Source organism: Astyanax mexicanus, chromosome 7 (assembly GCF_023375975.1).
Source record: "Astyanax mexicanus isolate ESR-SI-001 chromosome 7, AstMex3_surface, whole genome shotgun sequence".
NCBI lineage: Eukaryota > Metazoa > Chordata > Actinopteri > Characiformes > Acestrorhamphidae > Astyanax > Astyanax mexicanus.
Window position 1 is genome coordinate 22,051,607 of NC_064414.1, and position 26,309 is coordinate 22,077,915.

At 41.3% G+C, this 26,309-nt stretch overlaps 1 protein-coding gene across 1 annotated transcript in view; it reads right to left on the bottom strand.

Moving 5' to 3' along the window:
• Nucleotides 1-26,309, bottom strand: part of camkmt (calmodulin-lysine N-methyltransferase) — a 203,728-nt gene that overhangs the window by 69,171 nt on the left and 108,248 nt on the right. Inside the window, exon 4 of the mRNA XM_022684963.2 lies at nucleotides 2,971-3,031. Within this exon, the coding sequence (XP_022540684.2) occupies nucleotides 2,971-3,031 (61 nt within the window). The remainder of the gene's footprint in view (nucleotides 1-2,970; nucleotides 3,032-26,309) is intronic.

Here is a 26,309-nt window from a genome sequence, read left to right on the forward strand (position 1 = left end):
CCTGCTCTCTCTCTCTCTCTCTCTCTCTCTCTCTCTCTGTCTCGCTCGCTCTTGGAAGGAAGTGACATTGTTCTTTTTTTCTGCTGGAAAAGGTGGATTTGTGGTGTAGAGGGAAGATTAACTTAATTAGAGTTATAGGGATCCCCCACGGTGCTGTTTGCTGTGTGTATAGAGGGCAGGCCTATAGACTCGCCTTGCCGACACAAGCATGTCTGTATGGAAAATTACACACGCTGCACAGGCTAGGCCTCGGGGGACGATGATATTAAAGAAACATTATGTAGTATTTATACCTTACAATAGCAGCTTTACAATCATTTTTTAATGAGTTTGAAGCTACACTGGCTTGTAAAAGGGAGAGCATCCTCTCTTTCATTCCCAATTACGGCAAGGCATGCCAGCAACTGCCCTGTTTACCTTTGGTAAAGCGGTTAGGGCAACGATCGGTTCTGTATATGGCAGCTTGTCTGAAAATGCATGTGAAAAGTGTGTCATTCAGTGATGGTTCAAAGTGTAGAGCAGAGGATAGTGTAGGGCCCTATGAAATCTGGTTAATTGTTTCCCAAATTCCATTTTCCCCTTATAAAAGACTTTAGGGCCTTATAAAAATCTGTTTTATTTCCCCCCCTATATTCCATGTTCCCCTTATGAAGAGTGTAGGACACTATGAAATCTGTTTTATTTCCCCCCCTATATTCCATGTTCCCCTTATGAAGAGTGTAGGACACTATGAAATCTGTTTTATTTTCCCCCTATATTCCATTTTTTTAATCTCCTAAAAAGTGTAGAGCTCTATAAAATCTGTTTTATTTCTTCCCCTATATTCCATTTTACCCCTCATAAAAAGTGTAGAGCAGAGGAGAATGTAGAGCCCTGTATGAAATCGGTTTTATAGTTTCCGCAAATTAATTTTTTCCCTTATGAAGAGTGTCGGGCCCTATGAAACCTGTTTATTTGTTTCCCAAATTATTTTTTTCACTCATAAAGAGTTTAGGGCCTTAGGAAATATGTTTGTTTCCCAAATTAAAATTTTCCCCATATAAAGAGTGTATAAAATCTGTTTTATTTTTCCCCCTATATTCCATTTTTCCCCTGACGAAGAGAGTATGGCCCTATGAAATCCCTTTCTTTCCCAAAATTCAATTTATTCCCTCATTAAGAGTGCAGGGCCCTATGAAATCTGTTTAATTGTTTCTCAATTCCATTTTTAGCTTATAAAGAGTTTAGGGCCCTATGTATTCTGTTTATTTTTCTCCCCAAATTCTATTTTCCCTCATGAAGATTGTACGGCACAATGAAATATGTTTTATTTTTTCCCCAAATTCCATTTTTTCCCCTCACAAAGAGTGTAGGGCCCTATAAAAGGTTTTATTTTTTCCCAAATTCAATTTCCCCCCTCATGAAAAATGTAGGGCCATATGAAATCTGTTTATTTTTTCCCTAATTCCATTTTTTCCCCCTTATAAAGAGTGTAGGGCCCTATGAAATCTGTAAAATTATTTTTTAATTCCATTTTGTCCCCTCATGGAGAGTGTAGGGTCTTATAAAATCTGTAAAATTCCTCACAAATTCAGTTTTTCCCCTCATGAAGAGTGTAGGGCCTTATGAAATCATTTTTGTTCCGAAATTCAATTTTCTCTCATACAATTTTCTCTCTTTTTTTTTTCCAAATTCCTATTTTTATTACCTCATTAAGAGTGTAGGGCCCTATAAAATGTGTTTTATTTTTTCCCCAAATTCATTCTTTTTTCTCATGAAGGGACTTTTAATCTATTTATTCCATAAAATCTGTTTTTATGTCCCTTTTTATGTGAAAGCATTTTTTTTTCCCAAATTATTTTTTTTCTCATGATGAGTGTAGGGCCCTATGAAATCCATTTCCCTCCCAATCCCTATGACTTGCTCCCCACTATTCCATTTTTTTTTTCTCCTCATGAAAAACTATGAAATTCCATCCATGTTCTCTTCATCGCGGAAATCACAGGGCCCTACGAGTGTCACTGCTAACTTTGTCGCCCACTGGAATCTGACAGCGTGAGCGCCGTGTGTATTAAAGTGTGTAACGTATAAGCTTCCAGAGAGGCAGACTCTGAAAGGAGGATGAAGGGGCGATTGTTGCAAGGAGTGCAATTAAAAATTAATGTGCACAAAGCTGTTAGCATGAGCTTCAGCAGGGACAAAGGCCCAGTGACAGGTAGCTATTTGGCTGTACAGTGGGCTAGTATAGAGAGAGGGAAAGATGGAGTGGAACGAGGGGAGCTTGCTGTAAATTGGCTTTTTTTTTTTTTCTTCTTCTTCTTGTTCCCATTTCTCTCTCTTTCTCCCGCTCCCTCTCTCTTTCCTTCTCTTCTATTCTCCCTCATCCTGGAACACACTCGTCTTTATGGGGAGTGCTTGATAACAGCTCCGCCAGATAGCGACAGGGCAAAAGTCTCGGATGACATGGAGACATGTTAGTCACAGACACACAATAGAAAAAGAAAGAAAAGGGGGGAAAAGAAAAAACATCATAAAAAAAGATCAACGAAGGCCTTTAACAGGAAGAGATCAAGAGTTTTTTGGATGGCCTTCTTAATATTTACAGATGGCTCACGCATCAAGGCAGGTGCATAAGGACCTCACATCTCCCCCTCACCCCACAGTTACACACTTACACACTCGCACACACACAGATATAGAAAGACACAGAGCGGCCCATGGGCTCAGCACCCTCTGCTGTGTCTCTGTATGCCCAGTTGACCTTCAGCTTGTGGCTGTGTGATCGATAAGCCTCTCTTCCCCTCCTCTGCCTCTTGAATGTAAAAACAGGAAATCAAAGGCTCGTGTACCGCCTTGAGTGCAAATCAGAAAGTGCCCCTTGCATCTCTGTCAAATGGCCTGAGCAAGAGGGGAAGGGGAGGGGAGGGGTGCAGAGGAGGGGAGGGCGGAGGATAGTGGTGGAGATGGAGAAAGAGAGAGAGAAAGACTCACGTAAATATTTGACGTTTCTTCAGACAGTAGTAGGCCATCACCTCTTCAGAAGGCCAGACACCTGAGAGAGAACAAAAACACAGAACAGATTAGAGAATGAATAAATAAATACATGATTGTGCAAAAAAAGAACCTAAGAAAATTACATATAAATTCTGGGTAAAATGTGGATACCTGAAAAGGTATCATTTATTTGTTTTATTCTATAAACCACTGACAACATTCCTCCCAAACTCAAACTCATTTAGAGCATTTATTTGCAGAAAATGAGAAATGGCTGAAATAACAAAAAAAAGGTGCAGAGCTTTCAGACCTTAAATAATGCAAAGAAAATCAGTTAATATTCTTAAAGAGCAGAAATCAATATTTGGTGGAATAACCCTGGTTTTTAATCACAGTTTTCATACATCTTGGCATGTTCTCCTCCACCAGTCTTACACACTGCTTTTGGATAACTTTATGCCACTCCTGGTGCAAAAATTCAAGCAGTTCAGTTTGGTTTGATGGCTTGTGATCATCAATCTTCTTCTTGGTTATATTCCAGAAGTTCTCAATTTGGTAAAATCAAAGAAACTCATAATTTGGTTTCTTATTTTTTTTTTTCTAGAGCTGTATGTTATAAGCAAGATGCAAGGAGAATATTGTTGCTGTCCAGTGAAAACATGTATATTTAAAACATGAGAGAGATGAAAACCTTCTTTCCATGGACGTTAATGTAAAAAGGGCTTATTTTAGGTAATTTTGAAGATTTTTTATTGGTCCATTCATAAAGAAATAATGCAGTTAGCAATTCAATAAATTCCAGAAAATGTAGAATATGGGCCTTTTAAATAATGCTAAGATGCTTTGTAAAGTACAGCACAATACATCAACTGGTAGAAAAGAAAAATAAAAGAGCTCACAATGCTCGTCCATGACAAACTGGGCAATACACAAAGATAACACAATTACTATACAGAGGTAAGAATCTCCATTTTTGACAAAAACTTGTGGGTGGGGCCTAAGGATCTGTGTGAAGGCCTTATATCAGACTGTATACATTAGATATTACTAACTAGTTACTAACTAGCTAATCAATAGATTTACAACTGATTTATCCATCTATTTATCCATTCATACATGTACTAGTGAATGTACCAGAGTTAGCCAACGAGCTAATTTTAGACTGTAGTTCCTGAGGCCTAACAAAATAAACAACTTCCATACAGACAAAACAATCATCATAAGACTCAACACACCACGATCGACCCAATAATAAACCAGGACTTCAAGAGGAACAAGAGAACACTGGGCAGTTTGGAGGCATCCTGCTAACTGCTGGTTAAAAAAAAAAAAGTGATGTTCATCTCTCTCTCTCTCTCTCTCTCTTTCTCTCTCTCTCTCTCTCTCTCTCTTACACAGGCTGCTGTGTTCATCCTCTCTGTTCTACAGAGACTGCACTGAGCCTGTAATACAGCTCCACAGCACTCCCTGTGTCTGCCTGTACACACACACACACAGACAAACACACACACGCAGAGCGCATTCTGGCTACTTAGAGCTGTGTAAGCTGTGTGTGGGGAGAGTGGGGGTCCAGCGAGTGATTATCAGAAGGAGCAGGCTGGTGGTCTTATCACCCACTGTCAGCCTCTGCTCCTTCTGCTAGCTCCAGCAAGAGCCATAACGCTGCTTTTGTCTCTGAAACACACACACACACACACACAACACACATACACACATATATACACACACACACACACACACACACACTCTGGCAGTAGAAGAGATAAATACTCATTTCAATAAACTTCGGCCCCTGAGTCGACGCTGTGACGAGGCGCTCAGCTGTCGGTCCTGTGTGTCTGTGTGTGTGTGAGGTGTGTGTGCAGTGTTTATGTATGCCTGCGTTTGGGGATGCGTGCGGGTTTACACACCCGTGCATGTGACATCACTTCTCTGCAGATACACCAGAGAGCTGGAGTGATTGACACATAGACACACACACTGCAAGCATGTGTACTGGCACGGTCTTGACGGATGTGTGTGTTCCAGTGTGTTTTGTCTGCCCGGGTGTGTGTGTACACAAATGAACATGCGTCTCATGCGTTTATGATGCACTGCAGAAAACAACTCCATGTGTGTGTGTGTGTGGATGTGTGTGCACATGCACATGTCACAGAGAAAGAGAGAGAAATAAAGAGAGAGAGGGGTTGTGATAGAGAGAGAGAGAGAGGTTGTGTGTGAGAGAGAGAGAGAGAGAGAGAGAGTCGATATAATAAGCAGCTTATGACCTGCCTTTCACACAGGCCTGTTAATGCCTGTCTCTCTCAACCTCTCTGCAGCATCAACCCAAGATTAACTCACCCAAGCAAGATTTAATAATGCCTATTGATAAAACGTCAACATATGCCTCTGCCATTAAGTAGGCAGGCCCTGCTTGCTATTCTCCGCAAATTCAGCCGCCCGCAGGACTGATCAGCTGCATGACATATTGAGAGGCCACCATGAGGTTTATCATGAACAAGGGAGGGGGGCTGGAACACACTTATGACACTTAGAGGTCACCCAACACAAAAAGATACTTAAAGTCTAAAGAGAAACCATCCTAACACTTTCGAAGACATCGGTTATCGGTAACGGTTGTCCTACTCCGTCTCCGTTCGTCCCCTGAGCGGCTGAGCTGGTAAAAGCGTGGCTTGGAGTATAGTGGTGAGCCAGCTGTGCATCATCCATGCTTGGGAAGCTTCAAGAACATAATTGCCAGAGGAAAAAGCAGCACTTACTGCACCTTTTTTTAGCTAGTTAGATGGAGAATGATGGTTTGATCACAACAGTGAAATGGACATAAAAAAAGAAAAAATTACTACAGGATGTCCTACACACATATATATATATATATATATATATATATATAGGATGTATATAATGTATTCCTATACAAGCCTTAAACCCAACATGTGTGAACATCTTTAACAAAAGCATTAAATCATTTGATTATTGATAATTGAGTAAATACTGTAGCACTACAGTGACCTACAGTCTGTAATTATTGATACTATTGCTAATACTGATAAATGTTCTAATATTTTGAGAAAATATAAAAAAAATAATTTGCGTTTTATTTTTTAACCAAATAAGAATCTGACCTTTAGGGGTTTTTGATTCCATGCAGCTAAGATTTTATCAGCATCAGTGCGACTGATGGAAAGATACGGAGGGCCATAACACGTAAGGCCAGTAGTTCTCCCTAAGATTCCAAGCTACCGTATGATTGGTGTAAGCATCACCAGTGACTGAAGGACAATATTTAGATAAGAGGGCAAAACTTAGATGGCTTCACCATTCAGAAGCCTTTGTGACCACATTGTTGTGTCTTAAGTGGCACTTAAAAATATATTTGCGTTTTTTTTTTGTGTCATTACAATAAACTAAAAAGCAAAAAAAAAAACAAATCAAAAATACAGATGTCAGGCATGTAATATTAATGTTAAAATTAATTATGCAACTTCTTTAAAATAGAATAGCAAACAAGGAAATGTGGATAAAAAGTCTAAGACTAAGGATTCTAAGGGTTAAACTAAATTTAAATTAAAGTTCCGCTTTTTGGTCAAGTCATATTTGTTTTTTCTACAAAAAGCAACAAATGTGCACTTTTAAATTTCTCAGTGCCAAATTTTTTATTTTTAGGGCCCTTGGAATTCTGCCTATGAAGTATAGAGCTACTTTGAGCTTGTTAATGGTGTAAAAATAGGGATTTATTTGCAATGGAAACACTATGCCCCTATCACTAACATTGCAAGTCTGTTGGGAGCATCAGCTAAAAGCGCTGTATTTTGGAATGCTAAGGGAAAATGAGGGTGGGCTATTCAACAAAAGTTTGTACACATTATCATGTTTCACTTCATCCCAAGTCCATTTCACACCAGATTTCTCCTTTAAAACAGTTTTGGGTAAGGTGTACATATGTGTGTGTATGTAAGTGAAGGTGTGTGTCTGCATGTGATTGGTTGTGTGTGTGTGTGCTGCGTGTGTTGTGCCGTGCCAGGGGTTGAGCTGCACTCGAGGAAATGAGGAGCTCATGAGGTGATAGCAGATTACTCTCCTTCCTGTGGATAATGCAATCACTTCTCACCTTCAATTACCAGATGAGAAATAGAGCTCTTTCAATCTCTCTCACACTCTCTCTCCCTTCCTCTATCCCTCCTTCATCCTACTTTATCTATCTGTGCTTCCCACTGTTTTAAACTAGGACCTAATACTGTCCCATACACAAGTGACTGTATGTGTACGTGCATGAGTGTGTCCACAGAGGGGTCATGGCCTGTATTTGTTCCCAGACAGAGGGGGAAAAAAAAAAACAGCCTATTTTCAGGCCGAGCAGCTTGGTGCTAAATCTGGTTAGAAACAGAGCAGACGTCCAGGTCCACAGCAGACTTACAGATGATCATGTAACTAATACACACACACTCTCAGACAAAGTGTTTGTTTGCTAGCTAATACATGCTTAGAACAATACTTTCATTACATCAGCAACCCGAAAACCCAAGTTACAAAATGTTGAATGAAAGTGTTATATACAGCAGAAGAGTTTCACAACACAGGATTTTTTTTCTCAACTTTAGCCCAAAATAGAGCTTATCTTTTCCCTCTCTTCCTACTAAACAGACTCAATTTTTGACTTAAGTCATGGATCTCGAGAGTTAAAAATCTAATAATATAATTACATATTTGCTTCAATCTTAAGGAACTGAAAACTCAACTTCTTGACAGTTACTTAACTGTACTGTAAAAAAATACAGCCTCTATTCTCCTAACTATCTTTTTTATCATTATACGTATACACTATACACATTTTTTTTTTGCAAATCCCAGCTTAGAAAGTCAGTATCAAACATCCCAGCATGCTAACCACTAATCCACCATTCAAGCACAGTCACTATTGTCAGAAGGTCCGGGTTCAATCCTGGGGGATTCTTTACTAAGCAGGGAACATCTAATTAGCTGATGTAACAGAAATGGTAAGTAGTTAGTGTTCTCCTCCAAGCATGTTGAGCTGTCTGGTGATGATGATGATCCAGAGACAGATTATAAAAGATGCTGTGGCATTTCACGTGACTGAGGAGATGCACATAGTAGCTTTTACTCTGTCGGCTTTACGGTGTCATATATGACGATACCATACAAATGATGACACCATACATAAGATCATACCATACATGTTTGTTTAATTGTACTTTGTATCCAGTGCTTAGCTGATGAATATAAATTAATCTACCATTTTTTAGGCTTATGTAAAATTAAGTATTTAAAAAAGGCACTTAAATAAGATTATATCTTACAATAGAAAGCAAACAAGTGATTTGTCCCAAGAAAAACTAAAATGACTGGCATACAAAATTAGTAAAAAGTTTGGACAGAACTTAAATTCAGTGTTTTTTATTATTATTGTAAAATTTTCTGTATAGTAGCTTAATAAGAAAGACATACAAACTATAAAAAAACATCTGAAATGATTTCTTATACAAAAAAAGTGTTAAACAAAGTAGAATGTTTTATCTTGTTTAGCACATCTTTTTCTCAGTCACATTTACGAGTCACCTTTATGGCTATTAGCCTCATCAAGATTTATGTTCTAATCCATGTTAGGGCAAGAACTACTCAACTAAATAAAGAAAAAAAATAATAAGAAAAATAAATAAATAAATAAGAAATGAAGGTCAGCCAATCCGAAACATTTCAAGAACTTTGAAAGTATCCTCAAGTGCAGTCGCAAAGACCATTAAAAAATGTTAGGATGAAACTGGCTGTCATCAGGACAACCCCAGAAAAGAAAGAGCAAGAGTTACCTCTGTTGGACCCCAGATGCACCCCAGATAAGAGCCCAACTAAATGCTTTATAGAGTATGTCCAAACATTTGAGGGTTTTTTTTTTTTTTTTTTGGCAAGGGCTAGGTTGGACAAACAAGTCACTCTACATCAATAGTGATGGGACAAAATACTGATGTGGTGATATATTGTGATATATTTATATACATTAAATATCACAGGATCACAGTAGCTTTAGTTATATAATCGATCTCGTCGGGCAGTGTATTATGATACTATTGAATCGTGAGATGCCCTGTGATTCCATACTGTACACACCAGTAAGAGTCCCTGGGCAGAAGAGAACAATATGTTTTCCCATCGGTGCTACATAACTCAAATGTCACTCTAAATAAGAGTACCAGTCGTATGTGTGTTCTATTATGTTGTTGTGTTATGTGTGGTGGAGTCTTGTGCTGTAGCCAGTTAACACGTAATCTTCCCCCTCCTTCAGACTCAGAGCTCCAGGCTGAGTGAACTCCTGACCTGCTGAACTTTGGGAAAGCGCTGGAGCTGGCTAATCCTGACACCAGTGCCGGACACTAATCACATGAGCCAGGATGAGTCCCGCAGCTGCTGCTGCCCTGCACTTATTCACAAACACACACACTCACACAGAAACACTTAAATCCACTCACAACACACACATACATAACCCTCTGGTTTTCACATTGTTGTTTTTTTGTGAACTTTACACAGTAACAGTAGTAATAAGCTTACAAACTCTCAAGCTAACAATCAGCTAAAACGGTTTAGACTGGTTTAAAGACACTTGACCTGGTTCTGGTTCAGATTTACAGAGGTAAACACAGGATAGATTTAAGTAAGTACCGTATTTTTTGGTCTATAAGGTGCACTATCAATAAACGTCTATTTTCTGATCTGTTTTCATACATGAGAGGCACCATATTATAAGGTGCATTAAGCCACACTAGCATGGATGTCTACATTGAAGTGAGCAAGGGTGTCACCATGTTTCCCTTCTAATGGGGAAGCTGAGGGAAGCACCTAAATAAACAAACTAATTCTTAAAAAAAAAAAGTGCTGGATGTTGATCTACACATATTTCTCTCCTGAAAATCGTTTATTTGGTTGAGTAAAGTGCTTCTGTTTATTTAAAGTAAGCTTAGAATTCCAGTATTTTGTCCAAGGGTGAGCGCTAGCTACAGTTAGCAGCATAGCCAGCTGCAGCTAGGAGTGTTACCCAGCCGTGTTAAGCAGTGCTTTGCAGCCGTGGTAAGCAGCACTAGCCAGCCCCAGTTAGCAGTGCTAGTCAGCCCCAGTTAGCAGCCCTAGTCAGCCGTGGTTGATTAGCAGCATAGCCATCCACGGTTAGCATCATAGCCCAGCCACGATTAGCAGCATAGCCCAGCCCAGTGTTTAGCCGCAAAGCCAGCCACAGTTAGCAGGGCTACCCAGCCGTGTTTAGCAGCATAGCCAGCCACAGTTAGCAGTGCTAGCCAGTCGTGATTAGCAGCATAGCCAGCCACAGTTAGCAGGGCTACCCAGACGTGTTTAGCAGCATAGCCAGCCACAGTTAGCAGTGCTAGCCAGTCGTGATTAGCAGCATAGCCAGCCACAGTTAGCAGGACTACCCAGCCGTGTTTAGCAGCATAGCCAGCCACAGTTAACAGTGCTAGCCAGCTCCGAAAAATCCGAAAAAGTCCGAAAAATAGGGTAAGTAATGAAAGCAGTAACTTACAGTACATAGGCATTAATAATATCTACACAGTGAGACATACTGAAAGTTGGTGGTCAGAGAAAAGGAAAGGAAAGAAAGAGAAGTTATCAGTGTACTGTGTGTATAAGTGTGTGTCTGTGTCTGTGTGTTTAAGTGTGTGTGTGTGTGTGTGTGTGTGTGTGTGTGTGTGTGTGTGTGTGTGTGTGTGTGTGCGCGCGCACGCAGGCTGCCAGGCGGCCTCAAGCTTTCTCCAGATGATCTCCACATTAACGCTGGCCTCCGATAATTCTTAAGCCTCCTCCATTTCAGATCCAATAACGGATAAGAGCGCATTTCAGCATGATCAACTGCCAATCTGTTCCCTCACACCGCTACTTTACTCCACTCCAGGATTACTGGACACTCACACGCTTGCACAACCGCGCAGATAACGAGAGCCACTGAGCGGCGCTGCTCGGAGAGGACAAGATGGATCCTGCTCCAAAAAATACATACACGCACACATACTATTCACATATTACATTAGCAAACCTGTCTATGTCCACACAGTGCATAACTACAGTGCTTATTTTATTACAGACCGTCAGCTGAGATGGGCTGCTTGTTCTCAGCCACTTGGCAGTATGGGGTGTTCACAATCATCCATCATTTTCCATGAAAAACATTGAGGGGCTAATTTACACTACAAATGTTTTAAAACACCCCTATGGTTAGTTGTCCAGTAGCAGTAGCTTTTTTATTTCCTGGTCTTATCAGATCTTTAATTCTTCTCTTCACCGCTGAAACTGAGACTTAGTCTCAGACTTGTGTTAAGTGTTAAGCTGAGCTAAAGGAGTTGCCATGTGGGTCAGCCAGAACTGACTCTTCCTGTACCAGTTTTCTGTATTTTAAATGTGTAGGAAACAGTACTCACTGTTTTTATCTGTAATTTCTGTAAAGAAAATACTTTCTTTTAATAATTACAACATTTTCCCTGCTCTAAGCTGTTAACCAATGAGCTGTTTGCTAAAAATTCAACACCTCTTTTTTTAAACAATATATGACGAGTATATATATATATTTTTTTACAATAAAAATACAATACAATACAATACTTTAATCCATTTGTTTTCCTTAAAGACCTTGAAAGTTTACTGCTGTACACTGGATTTTGTATAGTTTCCGGTTATTGGCTGAACACAAAAGCTTAAATGTTTAATAAATTGTGCATTTTTGCTGTGAGTTCCGGTCACTTTACAAGGAAATATGGTATTAATCTGGAGCTCAGTAAGGCAGTGTTGGGGCCAGGCTTTTACAGCAAACTGTTATGTATGATGTATATCTGAACCCTAATCTGAACACCAATTGAACCAATCTGTGTCTGTCAATATTCTCTTTGGACCTACCAAGCTGAATCACCATAGGTGCATCCCAGTGAACTGCCCTAGTGAAGGACTACAAAGAGCAGTAAGCCACTTTAGAGGGGGTTGCAAACCAAATCCAAATGGAACTAAAAAATTACGTTTGGAAGGGAGCTTTAAATTGAGTTTATGGAGTGACCAGTTTATTACCCATCAGCCTGTGAGTGCTCTTTGAAGAGCATGTGTAGGATTATAAGCATTCGGTTGCGAGACCCTGTGGAATGTGGAATTCTGTTGATTATAAATGCAGACTACTGCCACCTTCTGGTACAGACAGCTAGTTCATATAATTTCCAGCATGAACACGCATCTGTAGTCCTCCTAGTGTGTTTAAATGCAACTTTGAACACAATGCGTGAGACTTTCAGGAAGCTACAGGAGGAGATCAGTGAGAATCTGGAGAAACGCTGTCATTTAACCAGCACAAATCCCAAAAGCTCACACAAAATCCAGCAGTCTCCCCATGTTTTTAAACCCCGGCAAGAAAGCACCACTCGCCTCCAGCCCCAAACAAACCAGAACGGCAGTCAAAAGGACGCTGTGTATTCTCCAAAACTGCATAGTGAACAGAAAAAACCCTCCTCCACTCTCAGTAAATAACTTTTTTGGATTAGGGAGCGGACGCGAGGCCTGTATACGAGAGGCAGAGGTCCAGAGCCACATTCCTCAAGCAAATCTCCACCCCGCTCTTGCTGGAGAGTCTTCTCGGCGGTAATAGCCGTATCAGAGGCTGCGGCGGCCGCCTGAGCGAGCGGGCCGCGCCTGGCTGATTAGCATAGCGGTGACAAGCCGAGATTACTGGCCTCAAACTGCTGCCTCCTCACCCAGGCAAAATTACAGGCCTGTCACCTGAACAGGCTTTATTTGGGGAATGTTAATGTATATAAACAATTAAGGGGAGAGAGGGAGGGAAGGCAGTAGGGAGAGAAATGATAGGGATGGAGAAAGGGAAAGAAAGTAGGGAGAGGGTTACTGGTAGAAGACCAAAAATAGAGGGAAAAGGTACGAATGAAGGACAGAGAAAGTGGTTTTGGGATACAATACAGAATAAGCTATACTTCTGAACTCCTTTTTGTTTGCTTGTCTATTTTCTATTGTCTATCTTGTCTTAGCAGAGAGTACTTGTATCATTCTAATCACCTGTCCAATACTGTTTAGGTCCCTGATGTGCCACTAAAACAATAATGAGGGTTGGCCCCTTGGGGTCTCATGTCCCCTGTCCGGCCAGACTGATGGAAGTTTCTGGAAGTCAGTCTTCCCCAAGGCCCACCACAGTTCAGCTGCCCATCGTCCAGTTTTTTCACCTGCCTCTGACTAGTTGTTCACTCACTACTGATTGCATCAAAGTTTGCTATAAACATGCTTATATTAGACCTGCGTGAATAAATAATGACTTAATATTTACTTAAAGGTGTCTGACCAGTGGTAGAATGGTCCCCCCTTATCTCCCTTATCCTCCTGATTCTTGGTCCTCCCAAGGTTTCTTCCTCCTCCAGCTCTGAGGGAGTTTTTTCATAGCCTCAGCGCTCACTAGGGGTTCTATATTACATGTTCAGTGTTTTGTCTGATTCTTTGTTCTGTAAAGCTGCTTTGTTTTGTTTTGATTCGATAGGATCTCTGGTTCGAATCTGGTTTTGAATTGCTGCTTGGCATCAGCAGCCAGAGTCTGAGAGAGCACAAGTGTCCATTCTCTCTGTGGGTAGGTAGAGTACAGGAGATGCCACTCTCTCCAATAATCACTCCGACAGTGATGATAGCTGACATACACACATCTGTTGACTGGTCTAATGCATCAGAGCTGGGGATGTGATGCTTGATGCTAGTGATGCTGCAGTTATTTTTCTTAATAATAAATAAATAAAAAAACACTTCACAAAACACAAATGAGCCTTTACTGCCCATGACCTTGTGTAAGTTACCAGGTTTTTTTTTTTGTTTACCTTATTTGGTCATCTTCTGGTAGGTACTGACCGCTCAATACTAGTAACTTCCCAACCCAAGACCTGATGTTCTGAAGACGCTCTGATCCAGTTGTCTAGCTATCACAAATCTGGTTCTTAGTGTTCAAAGTTTGCTGAATCTTACCTCATGTTTATCCTGCTTAAAACATATGTAATCAAAATAATGACTGTTTATTTGCTGCACAGTAAACAGTATATTTCAGTTTTAAGTTTTGCTGAAATGAAGAAATCTATGTAATTCACTTTAATTCTCAGTGTTTTTATTGTTATGGCTAATTGGTGCATTAGTGGCCACAACATGTACTTTTCTGATAAATTAAGAAACATATTTATTATTATAATTATTATTGGCTTGATAGTGGAATTACAGTTGATCAATAATTTAATTTAAAGACATTCATGTATTTATTGTAAAAACTGTTGAGTCAGAGTGTTCTTCAAAAGTGCTCCAGACAGCAGCAGACAGCCTGTCGAAAGCTGTGCACCTCAGTTCGGCACAGTTTTACGCAGATATTTTCAGTTACAGCTGAACTTGTGCTTTTAATCCCAGAAAACGCTCTTATTTACCTTTCTAACGGCCATTTAAAAGCCTGATTATTGTTGTTTTGCTGTTTCCCTCGGGTTTTGAGTGCTTGGCTGACTCTAAAGCACTGACTCAGCTCTCTGTAGGTCCAGATTTCTTATGGTCCTGAGACACCACACGAGTAGGAGCAGGGCTGGTGACGTAACGGGTCCTGCATTGTTTAATATCGCGATATATATCGTTGGAAAAAAAAACATTGCAATATCAAATTTTTCCAATATCATGCAGCCCCAATGCAGACCACTAAAAGGATTTTTTTTTACAGCTTGCCATAAAACAAGGACACTCTAAAAGTTCCACCACAAAATATTCTGCACAAAGCCCAAAAATAGGTTTAAATAGGTCTGCAGCGTCAAATGCTAACATTTAGCAAAAATTCTAATGATAATAAAAAATGAGGCTGTTATTAAAAACACTATCTGCACCCCTTGCTCTCCCAAAAAAATATGTTTTAAAATGCACTCAAACAGAGAAAAAATAAACAGCCACAAAGGATTATTTTGATGTTTCATGCTGAGTACCAGGTGAAGAACATTTTTACTACAGTGCTGATCGATTCATGTGCATCGTTTGGTTTGTTGACTGCTCAATAAGTGTACAGCAACCTTTAATAGGTTAAAAGGTTAATAAAGGTGAAATATACCAAACATCTCACACACATTAAAGATGTCCTGAATCACTGTTTTGGTTTGGTATCCCTGTCTTCTTGTAATACGGCAAAATAACATTTTACAAACTTGATTCTGGATTTCTGGGGGGAGTGAAAATTGGTCGTTTTGTCATTGAAACTCATGGGGATGGGCATGGCTAAAAAATATTTTGCAACCAGCCAGAGGAAGCACTAGACCTGTGGTGGAGTCATTTTTGGATTTGGTTTTTCTACAGTCATTATAGCATAAATTTAATTGGTTAAAAATAAGAAAAGTGAAAGGTGATTATTTCTATGAGTTTCAGTGAAATGATTGGCGCATCCCTAATTTTAAGCCATTTGTATGTAGTTTAAGTATCAAGTGTAGAGAAATGAGTGACATAGCAGTAAGCTAGCAAGAAAATGACGTGTGAATCCTTCATAAATGTATCTTGTGATATAAGTAAATGCTTCAGTGTGTCAGTCTATGTGTGTATGTGTGCGAGAGGGACAGAGAGAGACAGAGAGAGAGAGAGAGAGAGAGAGAGAGAGAGCTTGAGTGGGTCTGTTTATGGGTCTGTTGAGCTGTGGAAGCGGCAGTTAGAACTCTGGACAGACCGCCAATTGCCAAAACCCTCTTCATGGATAGCGTTCTCTCTCTCCTGGCGAGGGTGGACTACTTCTAAACCTGTAACCATGACAACATGCCACAGTGGTACTTTTGACGGGTACCAAAATTACCCTTGTGTCTGTCCTTACTCATCACTGTTCAGCTGGACCCAGAGATTGGAGTTCCGGCAGCAGGGCATTGGCAGAGAATTAGCATTAGCGTGATTATTTACTGGGGTTATGAGTGATTGGGGGGTAGCTGCCACTCCACTGAAACGCTTAGGTGTACAAATTTCTTTCCGGGAGCACTGCAGAAGATTCAGCTGGTAGAAAAGAATGATTCTGAGTTGGCTCACCAGCACCACCAATCTAAAACACTATGACTGAAAATCAGCACCAGGGAAAATAAAAACAGTGAACAAAACAGGCCTCTTCAAATTGCCCACAAAAGGCAAACACACTCAACCATCACCCACGAGAAAACTACATTCATGAGCGACTGCCTGCTCAGCCTCCCTGATGCTTAAAACATGAGAGAGGGAGAGAGAGAGAGAGGGATGCAGTGAATACATCAGGATGTCTTAGCCTCTATGCTATCTGATTAACGTTTTTCTTTTTTTTCTTGACTGTAGGAGATGCAGCAGACTCACCACACCACACAAAGTCACAAAAAAAGAGACAATGGTGGCTTTCTGTGTAAGATTTTTTGGTTATTCACTGATTCTAATTCACACATCCCAACTACGTCCCAATCATTTTTGACGCAACAGAGAACTAAAAGGCTCTATAAAGGGTTTCTTGAATACAAAGGGTTGTGTCCATAATAGAACCATTTAACAAATATTGGACATGGCCAGAGCAACCATTTAGAATGTCCTGAAGCAGAAAGTCGTCACTGGTGTACTAAGTAACAGATGTGTAACAGATGAACACGTAGACCAAAGAAAACCTCAGCACAAATCTACAGAGGGAAGGAGTAAAGGAAGCACGATCTACTTCTTGCAGAAGACTTCATGAGTGGAAAGATTTAGACCAGCCTTGTCAAACTCCAAACTAAAAAACACATAGAGCATGCGTTTTTTGCCTGCTAATAAGGAGACTGAAGGGAGTAAGCCCCCAAAACTAAGGTGAACGCCTGAAAAATCATCACAAATAAGTACGCAAAACTCAATGCAGATGTCAATGGATCACGGGCTTATTGCAGTTGCAATTGCAAGCAAAGGATTTGCATCTAATATCTGAGACGTCTTACAAATTTATTTTAAGTTTTAATATGCTCCAATACTAGCTCAAAAGAAAAATGGTTAGGAGGGTTAGGATAATAGGTGCTATCTTCTAACTGTGTATCATGTAAACACCTGAAAATTAAAGCTAAAAATATATATATTTAAGGTCAACCCCAAATGTTTTGAGTTCTCAGCAGAAATAAAGGAATTGGCTTCACTGTTCCAATACTTTTAGAGGGGAGTGTAAGCGATAGACCAACTCTCAGAGACCTATCATCTGAAGACTTATTTTACACAAATTAAAGTTCTTAGGGGGTTAAAAATAAAGAAATTAATGAATTAAGCTATGCTTATGAAGCACCATTCTTTAAGCTTTACATTCACATTTTATACACAACCATTCATACTAAGCACTCATCCACACACCAATGAGAAGTGACAACCAATCGTTTTCAACCGGAAACAATCGTCCACCTGGAAGACTGCATCGGGATCTCCATGTTTTTGGACTATGGGTGGAAACGGAATCCCCTAAGGAAACACACGCAGACATAGGGAGAACGTGAAAACTCCAACCAGATAGGGACTTGAACCCAAGACCTCAGTGCTGGGAGGCGAACGTGCTAACCACTAAGCCACGTGCCGCCCAAATGATTGAAAAATAATGCTTCTACAAAGAATCAAGACCGCTGCAGCAGTGCCTCAAAATGCTTAGCATGTGCATTAGAAAGCAAATGCGAGTCGTTATGAATAACTCATATCGCGCAGTTCCCTGGGTGGTTGGGCACTGAAGCTGTTTGTGTGGGGCCACAGCCTGGTGCAGCAGAACCATATGCTGGCTGTAGCATCCACTGCAGCATGCAGGCTCCCTCTATCTCTTCTTTTCTCCTGCTCTCTCAATCCCTCTCTCTCTTTCTCTCTCTGGACAGACACAGCGCCTGCAGGCTGTGCTTTGGCGTCGGCGCTTTTCTCTCTAAACGAAGATGAGCGCGCCGATATCCCGGGGCCAGCTCAGGGGGCCTCTATCTAACCCAAAATGATTTTTAGCACGCCGACTCAAGCACTTCCCAGAAGCAATGTCAACCCACTGCCACAGCTCAACCCCCCCATCTTCCACACACACACACACACACACACTTATACACATACACACACACACTCTCAGAGAGAGCTCTCTCTCTCGCGCGCTCTCTCTCTCTCTCTCTCTCTCTCTCTCTCTCTCTCTCTGTGGGGAGAGAGAAAAGCCGAACAGACAGGAGGAAGTTAAAAAGCTTAGCAGCGAGGGTCAGCTCACGACACAGGGGCTTATCGTTTTTCTGTCGCTCCCCCGCCGGCCAAAGAAGGGACCTCTTCCCCCCCTCCTCCCTTCCTTTTTCCTCCCTCTCCTTCTCCTCCTCCACTCTTCCTCATTCAGGTGAAAAGATTGCTACTTCCCTTGCTCTCTCTCTCTCTCTCTCTCTCTTTCTCTCTGTCAATCCCTCTCTCGCTTGCTCTCTCTCTCTCTTTCTCTTTTTCTCGCTCCATCGTGTACACACACACACATACACACACACACACACACGCTGCCTCCCTTTTCACATCTTGATGCCTTTTAAATGTCACTTATTTTACATGAGGTATTTTTGCGGGAGACGAGGAATCAGGAGCAATCAGGGCCATTATCCCTGTGGGGCAATGGCGGGTCCAGATGCATTACGACACCTTTCCTCCGGCTGGCCACAGCGCCAGCGCGCCACTTCTCGGGGAATTAAGTGGCGGTGTGGGGGGAAGCGGTGGCGATGGGAACAGCATGGGCAGTGAGGGGGGCAGCAGCAGCGATGGGAACAGCATTGGGAGGGGAGGCGAGTGGAGGGAGGGAGGTTGGCAATACGAGAACGGCGCAGAGGCCAGTGCAGGTACGACTCCACTCGAATCCTCTCCTCCCTCCAGGCCTTAAGTGAGCGAGCCTCGCTGAGGCCTAATCAAAGTGAAAGCCTCGGACAAAGCAGCAGCTCCGGACACGCTAAACCCTCAGCCGACCCCCCAGGGGAGAGCCAGGCCATTTAGTGACACACACACTTCATCCGCATCCACTTACTTGGTCTTCTATTACCTTCACACTTATACACACACACACACACAAAGCTCAGGAACGCCACACAAACCCTTTCTCCTTACACTGCTGCCAAATGGATGAGGTTTAATTTGTGGCGAGGATTACCTGTAGAGATTGCGTAGCTTCAATCACAATCAATTGGAGCAGCATCTACTTATCTTTTGCGGAAGATGCAACAGAACCTTCTGTGAAGTAGTGTTGTTGTATAATCAACAATGACAAATATGTATGATCAACTAACTTCTTTGAAGTTTAAGATCGTAGCTTTTTGTCTTTTTGTCCGTTGTCAGATCCCAAACAGATTTATTGCTAAAGATGATGTGGTGCAATCTATAGCAGTCCTGGATTTTCATTCACAGTTGTAACAGTGGATGGATGATGGATGACCAAGATGTCCAGTAAAATTCATTAAAACGATGTGCCATCTGTCAAAGTTAACTCTGAAAGTGTTATGTAAAATGTCTTTGAGTGTTTTGTAGAGACATATCTAGCAGCGAATGATCGAATGTTTTTTTTATTTTCCTTTCAAGCAATCCTAGAAGTATCATAGGAGCAGTTGACGTTGATCAGGGACGATTTCAAGTTAGGAAGGCTTTGCAATCTAGGGGACAATTATCTGGGAAATCCCTGCTGTATGTGGATGAGCATTATCCCGCTGAAAAAAGGCAAGTTGGAGAATGTCCTGCACATCTTTCTGAGTTGTTAGCGTCCCTTGTATCAATACTAGGGATGAAAGATCCAGATCTTTGCACCAGCCACTCAACAGAACCATTGTCAGATCCGAAACAGAACCTGGATTTGTCACTAAAGAGAATGTGGTTCCAGCCAGAAGCAGTCCTAGATTTTCATTCACAAATATGACAGTGGATGAATGATGGATTGCATAGATGGCTGGTAAATGATGTGCACTCTCCCAAAGTTAACTGTCTTATATAAAACGTTTTAGAGTGTTTTGTAGAGACGTGTTTCGCAGCGAAAGATTTCTCACCAAGAGGTACACTTCTTTACAGCTGAAGATCTTTTTTTTTCCAGTATTACACAGATTTTCCTTTTCATTTACCTTTCAAGCAATCACAGGAGTATTATAGGAGCAGTTGACGTTGACCAGGGAAGATGTCAGGTCAAGAAGGTCTTGCAATCTAGGGGACATTTATCTGTGAAATCCCTGCTGCATGTGGGTGAGCATAAATGAGGTGAGTTGGAAGCCCTGCCATAAGACGCAACATATGTTGCTGCAGAATGTCCTGCACATCTTTCTGAGCAGTTGGTGTCGCTCATATCACTAGTAGTGATGAGCAACTGTTGCATGCGATCTGGCTCCCCAGATCCTTGCACCAACAACAGACAACAGCACTGTTGTCAGATCCCAAAGAGAACCTGGACTTGTTGCTAAAAATTATGTGGTTCCAGTCTGTAGCAGTCCTAGACTTCTATTCACAAATGTAACAGTGGATGGATGTTGGATGGCCAAGATGGCTGGTAAAATTCATTGAATCATGACCAAAGTCAACTGGGCAAAATGTCTTTTGGTGCTTTGTAGAGACATGTCTAGCAGTCAAATGATCTCTCACCAAGAGATACACTACTCAAAAGTAAGCGACTCTATAGAGCATTATTAAAAGGACTTTACGTCCTCTTGTGGCGAGTCCCATTGTCCAATGCCTGACCAATCCCAGACCATGCCTGTAATCATTTACATATTTTTCTGAGACATAACTGCATGTTGAGTTTTTCAGCAATCTATACTGTGTTATTTCTTGTAACTATGTGATTTTGTGATGAGCTTTGACACCTTAATCTTTAGTTGGACAGAAATAATTTTAACATTTGGCAGCATCGCTATCCAACCTACACAAAACACCTCCAGAGTTGACATGCTCTGGAATAACAGCACCAAAACAAACACAGGCGGCCTGTACGTTTACAGAAGGCCTTCTTAGGCAGGGCTGCCATGGGATGACATTACACACCCTCGCTGTATCGGCCCAGACAGCCGCTAACAGCAGCGGGGAAGCATTAGCAGCTCGGGCCGAGACGCTAACATGACAGTTGGGGGTGACACTTCCTGTTACATCACACAGCGTCACAACAAGCCAGAGTGTTAGCTCATCTATATGCCACTCGGGGCGTTTGCAGAACGCAAAATGCTCCGATCTGAAATTTTACGCTCTATCCCCCCTTCTCTTCCCCTTCCCTTCCCTTCCCTTCCCTTTCTTTCCCTCCTTTCAAAGTCTGCAGGCATCTAATGAAGGAAAAGGCTTTGCTTTAAAGAGCTGAGCCCACAGGGCGATTTCTGAGACACACTTACACATGCTCTTATTCGCTGTCACTAGGCGTGATACAGTGGCGGTCAGATGCAATACTATCATAGAGTGCTAGAGACGCCTTTGTTGATCATTTCTGATGTGAATTATCTATTATAAAGATCTGGGGAATAGTAAGCGGCGTGAAGCTTTAATGGCTCTAAGCACTCACTTGGTAAGAGCAACATTCAAAACAAAATGCGTTCAGAACAACTCTTAATAACTTACCACATAAGTGTCATCAACGAGCGCATGGAGCCAAAACGCGCTCCGAAAATAAAGGCTGCAATTCTGACACTGGAGCTGAATGGGAAATGGACCAGTGAGTGGTGGCAGAAGAGGCAGATTTAACTCTTACCCATTTGAAGCGAACGCCAAAAGCATGCAGTGGTTCTGGATTGATTCTTTATACTTTTCGGAATTTTAATAAAAATCCCAAAGCAGGGCATTGAGTGGTCCAGCGGTATAAAGAACTGCTGCTTTGATAGGAAGATCGCTGGTTTGAGTCCCTGTCATGCAGCTTGCCATCAGCTTCTGGAGTCCTGAAAGAGCACAAGAGAAAGGCCTTGCTCTCTCTGGGTGATATCTGTCAGAACAGGGCATCTGTGAGCTGATGTATCGAAGTCTCTGCGCTTTTTCTCCGATCGCACTGTGATGCTATTCGGCAATGCTACAGCAGCAGCAGTTCATAAAGAGCCAGTGTTGGAGGAGGCATGTGCTACTCTTCACCCTCCTGGTGCTGTGGCATCACCAGTGATTGGGGATATACAGCTGACTAGCAGCTAAATAGGTAGGATTGGCCTAGCTAAATTGGGAGAAAAATGGGAGAAAACTTGAAAGAAAACAACAAAACAAAAGCAAAATGCGGTTTCTATGCTATTATTTGATTTACAATGGTGTGCTGTGATTAGCAGTAAATGCAATATAATAAATGTAGTAGGCCTTAAATCCAAAATACGTTTTTTTGAAGGGTTCACTGGTGTTTTCACACCTAACCTGCCAGTTTCAGACATGCATCCTTTTCAGTTTGGTCTAAACCAAAAAAGCAGATGTTAAAAATGGTGAAAAACAGTTTGTATGCAAAGTGCTAAGATTTTTACAGTTAGTTTAGTTTTTAGAACAAAAAGGGAGACAGATTCTGGTATGAAGACATAATTTGGCACAAAACTTATAAAGGCAACTTGCTGAATTGATGCACACCCTTCCACTTAGTGTCAAGCAAAGGCAATCACACCATTTTAAAGAGAAATTCAAATTTTAGTTAAGATTTTTTTGACTTAGGAATTGAAAAAAATATTTTTAAATACATTTCAAATAGATTAGACATGGCAGCTCATGCATGGTAAAGGATTTTTTTTGCAAAAAAAAATATTGAACAATATTAAGGTCAGCTAACATTTTTAAGTTTATGTCCATTTACTGCAATTACTGTATCTTTTATGATAATGTAATTATCATAACAGGCCTAATAACAGGATCTAGTAAAGATCTTTAGTTGGCTCATGAAACTACATTGTGAAACCAAAACTAACCAAACCAAACATGTACAATGTAACAAACACATGAACCTTGGTTTAGACTTTTAGATGTAAAAAAAAACACTACACAATCATGAATTTTGGAGGGAGGGGAAACTTCAAAGGAGCTCTGTAGGGCGGGGTGTGTATAGTGTGGCCCTTGTTCAGCATTACTCACAAGATAGCACCTAACAACATACACAAATGTGGGCATTCCCAATCGGTTCCCATAGATAATGTTTTATGATTAATTTACAAACTGCTATTCTATGAAATTTGCCATGTCACGTGTGAAAGAAAATACAAATTGTAATCAAAGTTAATTTTATATTTTTACAGAACTTTTAAACAGAAAAGGATTTAAAGTATCCTTTGAACTTTGAATGGAGTAAAATTCTGATGCAGACATTTTTAAAAACAGAGTTGAGCTTTTGTTTAGGGACAAGAATTGCTTAATTATATGACTAATTTTGTAATAATTTATGGTGTTACCACATAAATACATCTAAATATCATAGCAAAAACAGCAGCACTCACACCTAAGAGTAAAAAAACAAAATAAATCAGTGGTACAGCGGCGCCAGGCAAGAGAGCAGGGTATGATCTACAGGTGTCTGCATGGAACTAAACCCACCAGATCAGCAGCCTCCAGCCTTTTGCGAGTGTATGAGCAGCAAGACCTGAGAACTCCACAGCCTCCCCTGACTGCACCGCTAATAAAGAGCCTTTTCAGCAGGAGACTGAGTGACAGAGCGCGAGAGCACACGAGAGAGAGAGAGAGAGAGAGAGAGAGAGAGAGAGAGACTAACAGCAGTACTTGGTGAATATGTGGATTATGCTAGCGCTGCTGTCAAACTGCTTATCTAAGGAAGGTAATTTCCACCTGCATAACTCTGCCACATAGCAGGAGACAGCAGTGGGCCTTTCAGCAGCCACTTCCACACAGCATTGCAGGGGAGAACAGAGAGAGAGGAACACACACACACACACACACACACACACACACACACACAAGCAGCAAAGTTTAACCTCTCCCACTGGAAGTCAAGCTATTATTCGGTACAGCAAAAGGACTTATCTCCTGCCATCCGAGAGCACAATGGAAGGGTTCTTTGGTCTGGATTCTATTGTACCCTCGGCGATCCTGCTGCTCAGAGGATAAAGCTATTGTATCCCAGTGAGCTGCAGCCACAGAGGTGGCAGGAGTGCAAGAATGGGCCTGTGTCTGTGCACAGTGCAGCAATGGAGAGCGAGCGCGAGAGTGAGAGTGTGTGTGAGAGAGAGGATAAAGTTGGTCAGATTTTTGTATACTTTTGAAAGTCAGTTTACAGTGTTTGTACCAAATGGCTTTAAAGGAGCACTTTGCTTTTAACGCCAGGTTCACACCAATGACTTCCTCCTCCTGTTTGTCTAAAACGCCGCATATGTAAGCACGGCAGCTCTAACCCTATAGGGGCTGTCTGTTAGCATAGCGGCTATTGCACTCTAAACCTTCCAAGCCTGGCTGCTGCGTCTGTTGCTATTGCGTCCTTAAACCTAATTGCACTGTGGCTATTGCACTCTAAACTTTTCAAGCCTGGGTTCTGTGTCTGTTTGTACTGCAGCTCCAACCACCAATCATATCAGGCCTAGCTGTTAGCATCAGGCCTAACCTGCCAATCCTAGCTGCTGTCCCTGGTAGCATCATGGCTATCCTGTTTCAAACTTCCAGATGTTTTACTTGATTTTGCAACTCTATGTTAAAAAGATATACACTGCCTGGCTCCCCCAAAAATTATATTGATTATATTATTATATTATATTATTATTATTATATGGTATTTTGTTGGACCACCTTTCGCTTTGATTGTGGCCTGCAGTCGCTGTGGCATTGTTTCGATAAGCTTCTGCAATGTGACAAGATTTATTTCAATCCAGTGTTGCATTAATAAAGTCTTCTCCAGCACATCATAAAGATTCTCAATGAGGTTAAGGTCTGGACTCTGTGGTGAACTCTCTCTCAATCCATGTGTGAAAATGATGATCTCATGCTCCCTGAATCACTCTTTCACAATTCCAGCCCCATTAATGCTGATATTGTCATCTTGGAATATGCCCGTACCATCAGGAAAAAAAAAATCCATTGATGGAATAACCTGGTCTATATTCAGTATATTCAGGTAGTCAGCTGACCTCATTCTTTCAGCACATATTGTTGCTGAAACTAGACCTGCAGACCAACTGCAGCTTCAACCCCACATCATTTACTTAGTATTTTAGGCCAGGCAGTGTACTAACTTGGTGTGCGGGGGGTTACACCTTGCTGCTAGCTAGTATACAGTTTAGTTCATAGCATATATACTTTACTTCACCATGCCCACTTTTAAGAGTGTGTTTAAGAGATGTTAGAATTTATGCTCTTTTTTATTTCAGAAGGTTTATGGTCAAGGCCATTAAGTAGCATTTAGTGATAACCCAATAATTACATTTTTAACAGGCCAATTAACTATATTTTAAGGTATTTTGGGCAGAGCTAAACTGCATTCAACACAACATAAGCTGAGAGTGGTTTGGGATACTATGTAACTATACACCGCCTACCAAAGAAGATGAGTTGCATCTACGGTTAAAGGTGCCGAATGCATATGCTGTTATCCATTTTTGGAGGGAAACTTGGTTATGAAGCTCCAAGGTTTTTGTATCCATCAGGTAAAAGGTTAAGTCTAAAAGCCTTACAAAATGGCTAAAAGAGACATTCCTGTATTATTCAAATCTATATTTACTGTTCTCAGAATTGCATAAAGCTCCTTGCACATTAGTATTGTTCTATGTAACTGTGTAGCTGTAGTAAATTATGATCAATTACGAGAATTTGGTCATGAAAAGTTTTACAATATTTTACATACTGCTCCATATAATTACACTAGCACGGGTTGCTATAAGAAGAAAACTAATACAAACTTGTAATGTAAGTGTGTCTGTGTCTGTGTGTGTATGTGTGTGTGTCTCAACCTTGATTTGAAGCAGCATGGCTCTTGGCTGGTGTAATTCCTCTAATAGGCTGCTTTCTTAATAGTTCATTAAAGCGATTTAAGGCATGGAGGTCACTGAAGCCGTGCTGCTGGAAGAAGGCTGTGGCCTAAAATAGAGGCCTTGAGGACAGGTGGAGGAAGCCCCCCACACCCCGAGCAGCACTGACCACCACACACTGCCTCATCAGCCCGATCACACTCAGTCTGCAGACGCCTCCACAGGGTGTGTGTGTGTGTGTGTGACCCTCTAGCACTGCCCAACTCCCTGTCACACACACCAGCCACCAAGGGCACGAGAGGCAGCTGAGTCAAGGAGCAGGAATGAAGGGTGAAAAAAAAGAGAATAAGAAAGAAAGAGAAAGAGAGAGGGTGAAAAAGTACCTGGTTGGACTCTTAAGGAAGGTGCAGGTAACAGCAAGACATAATATCCATAACACCTGCAAAAGACCCCTGGGCTGACTCAGACTAAATTAAATCACAT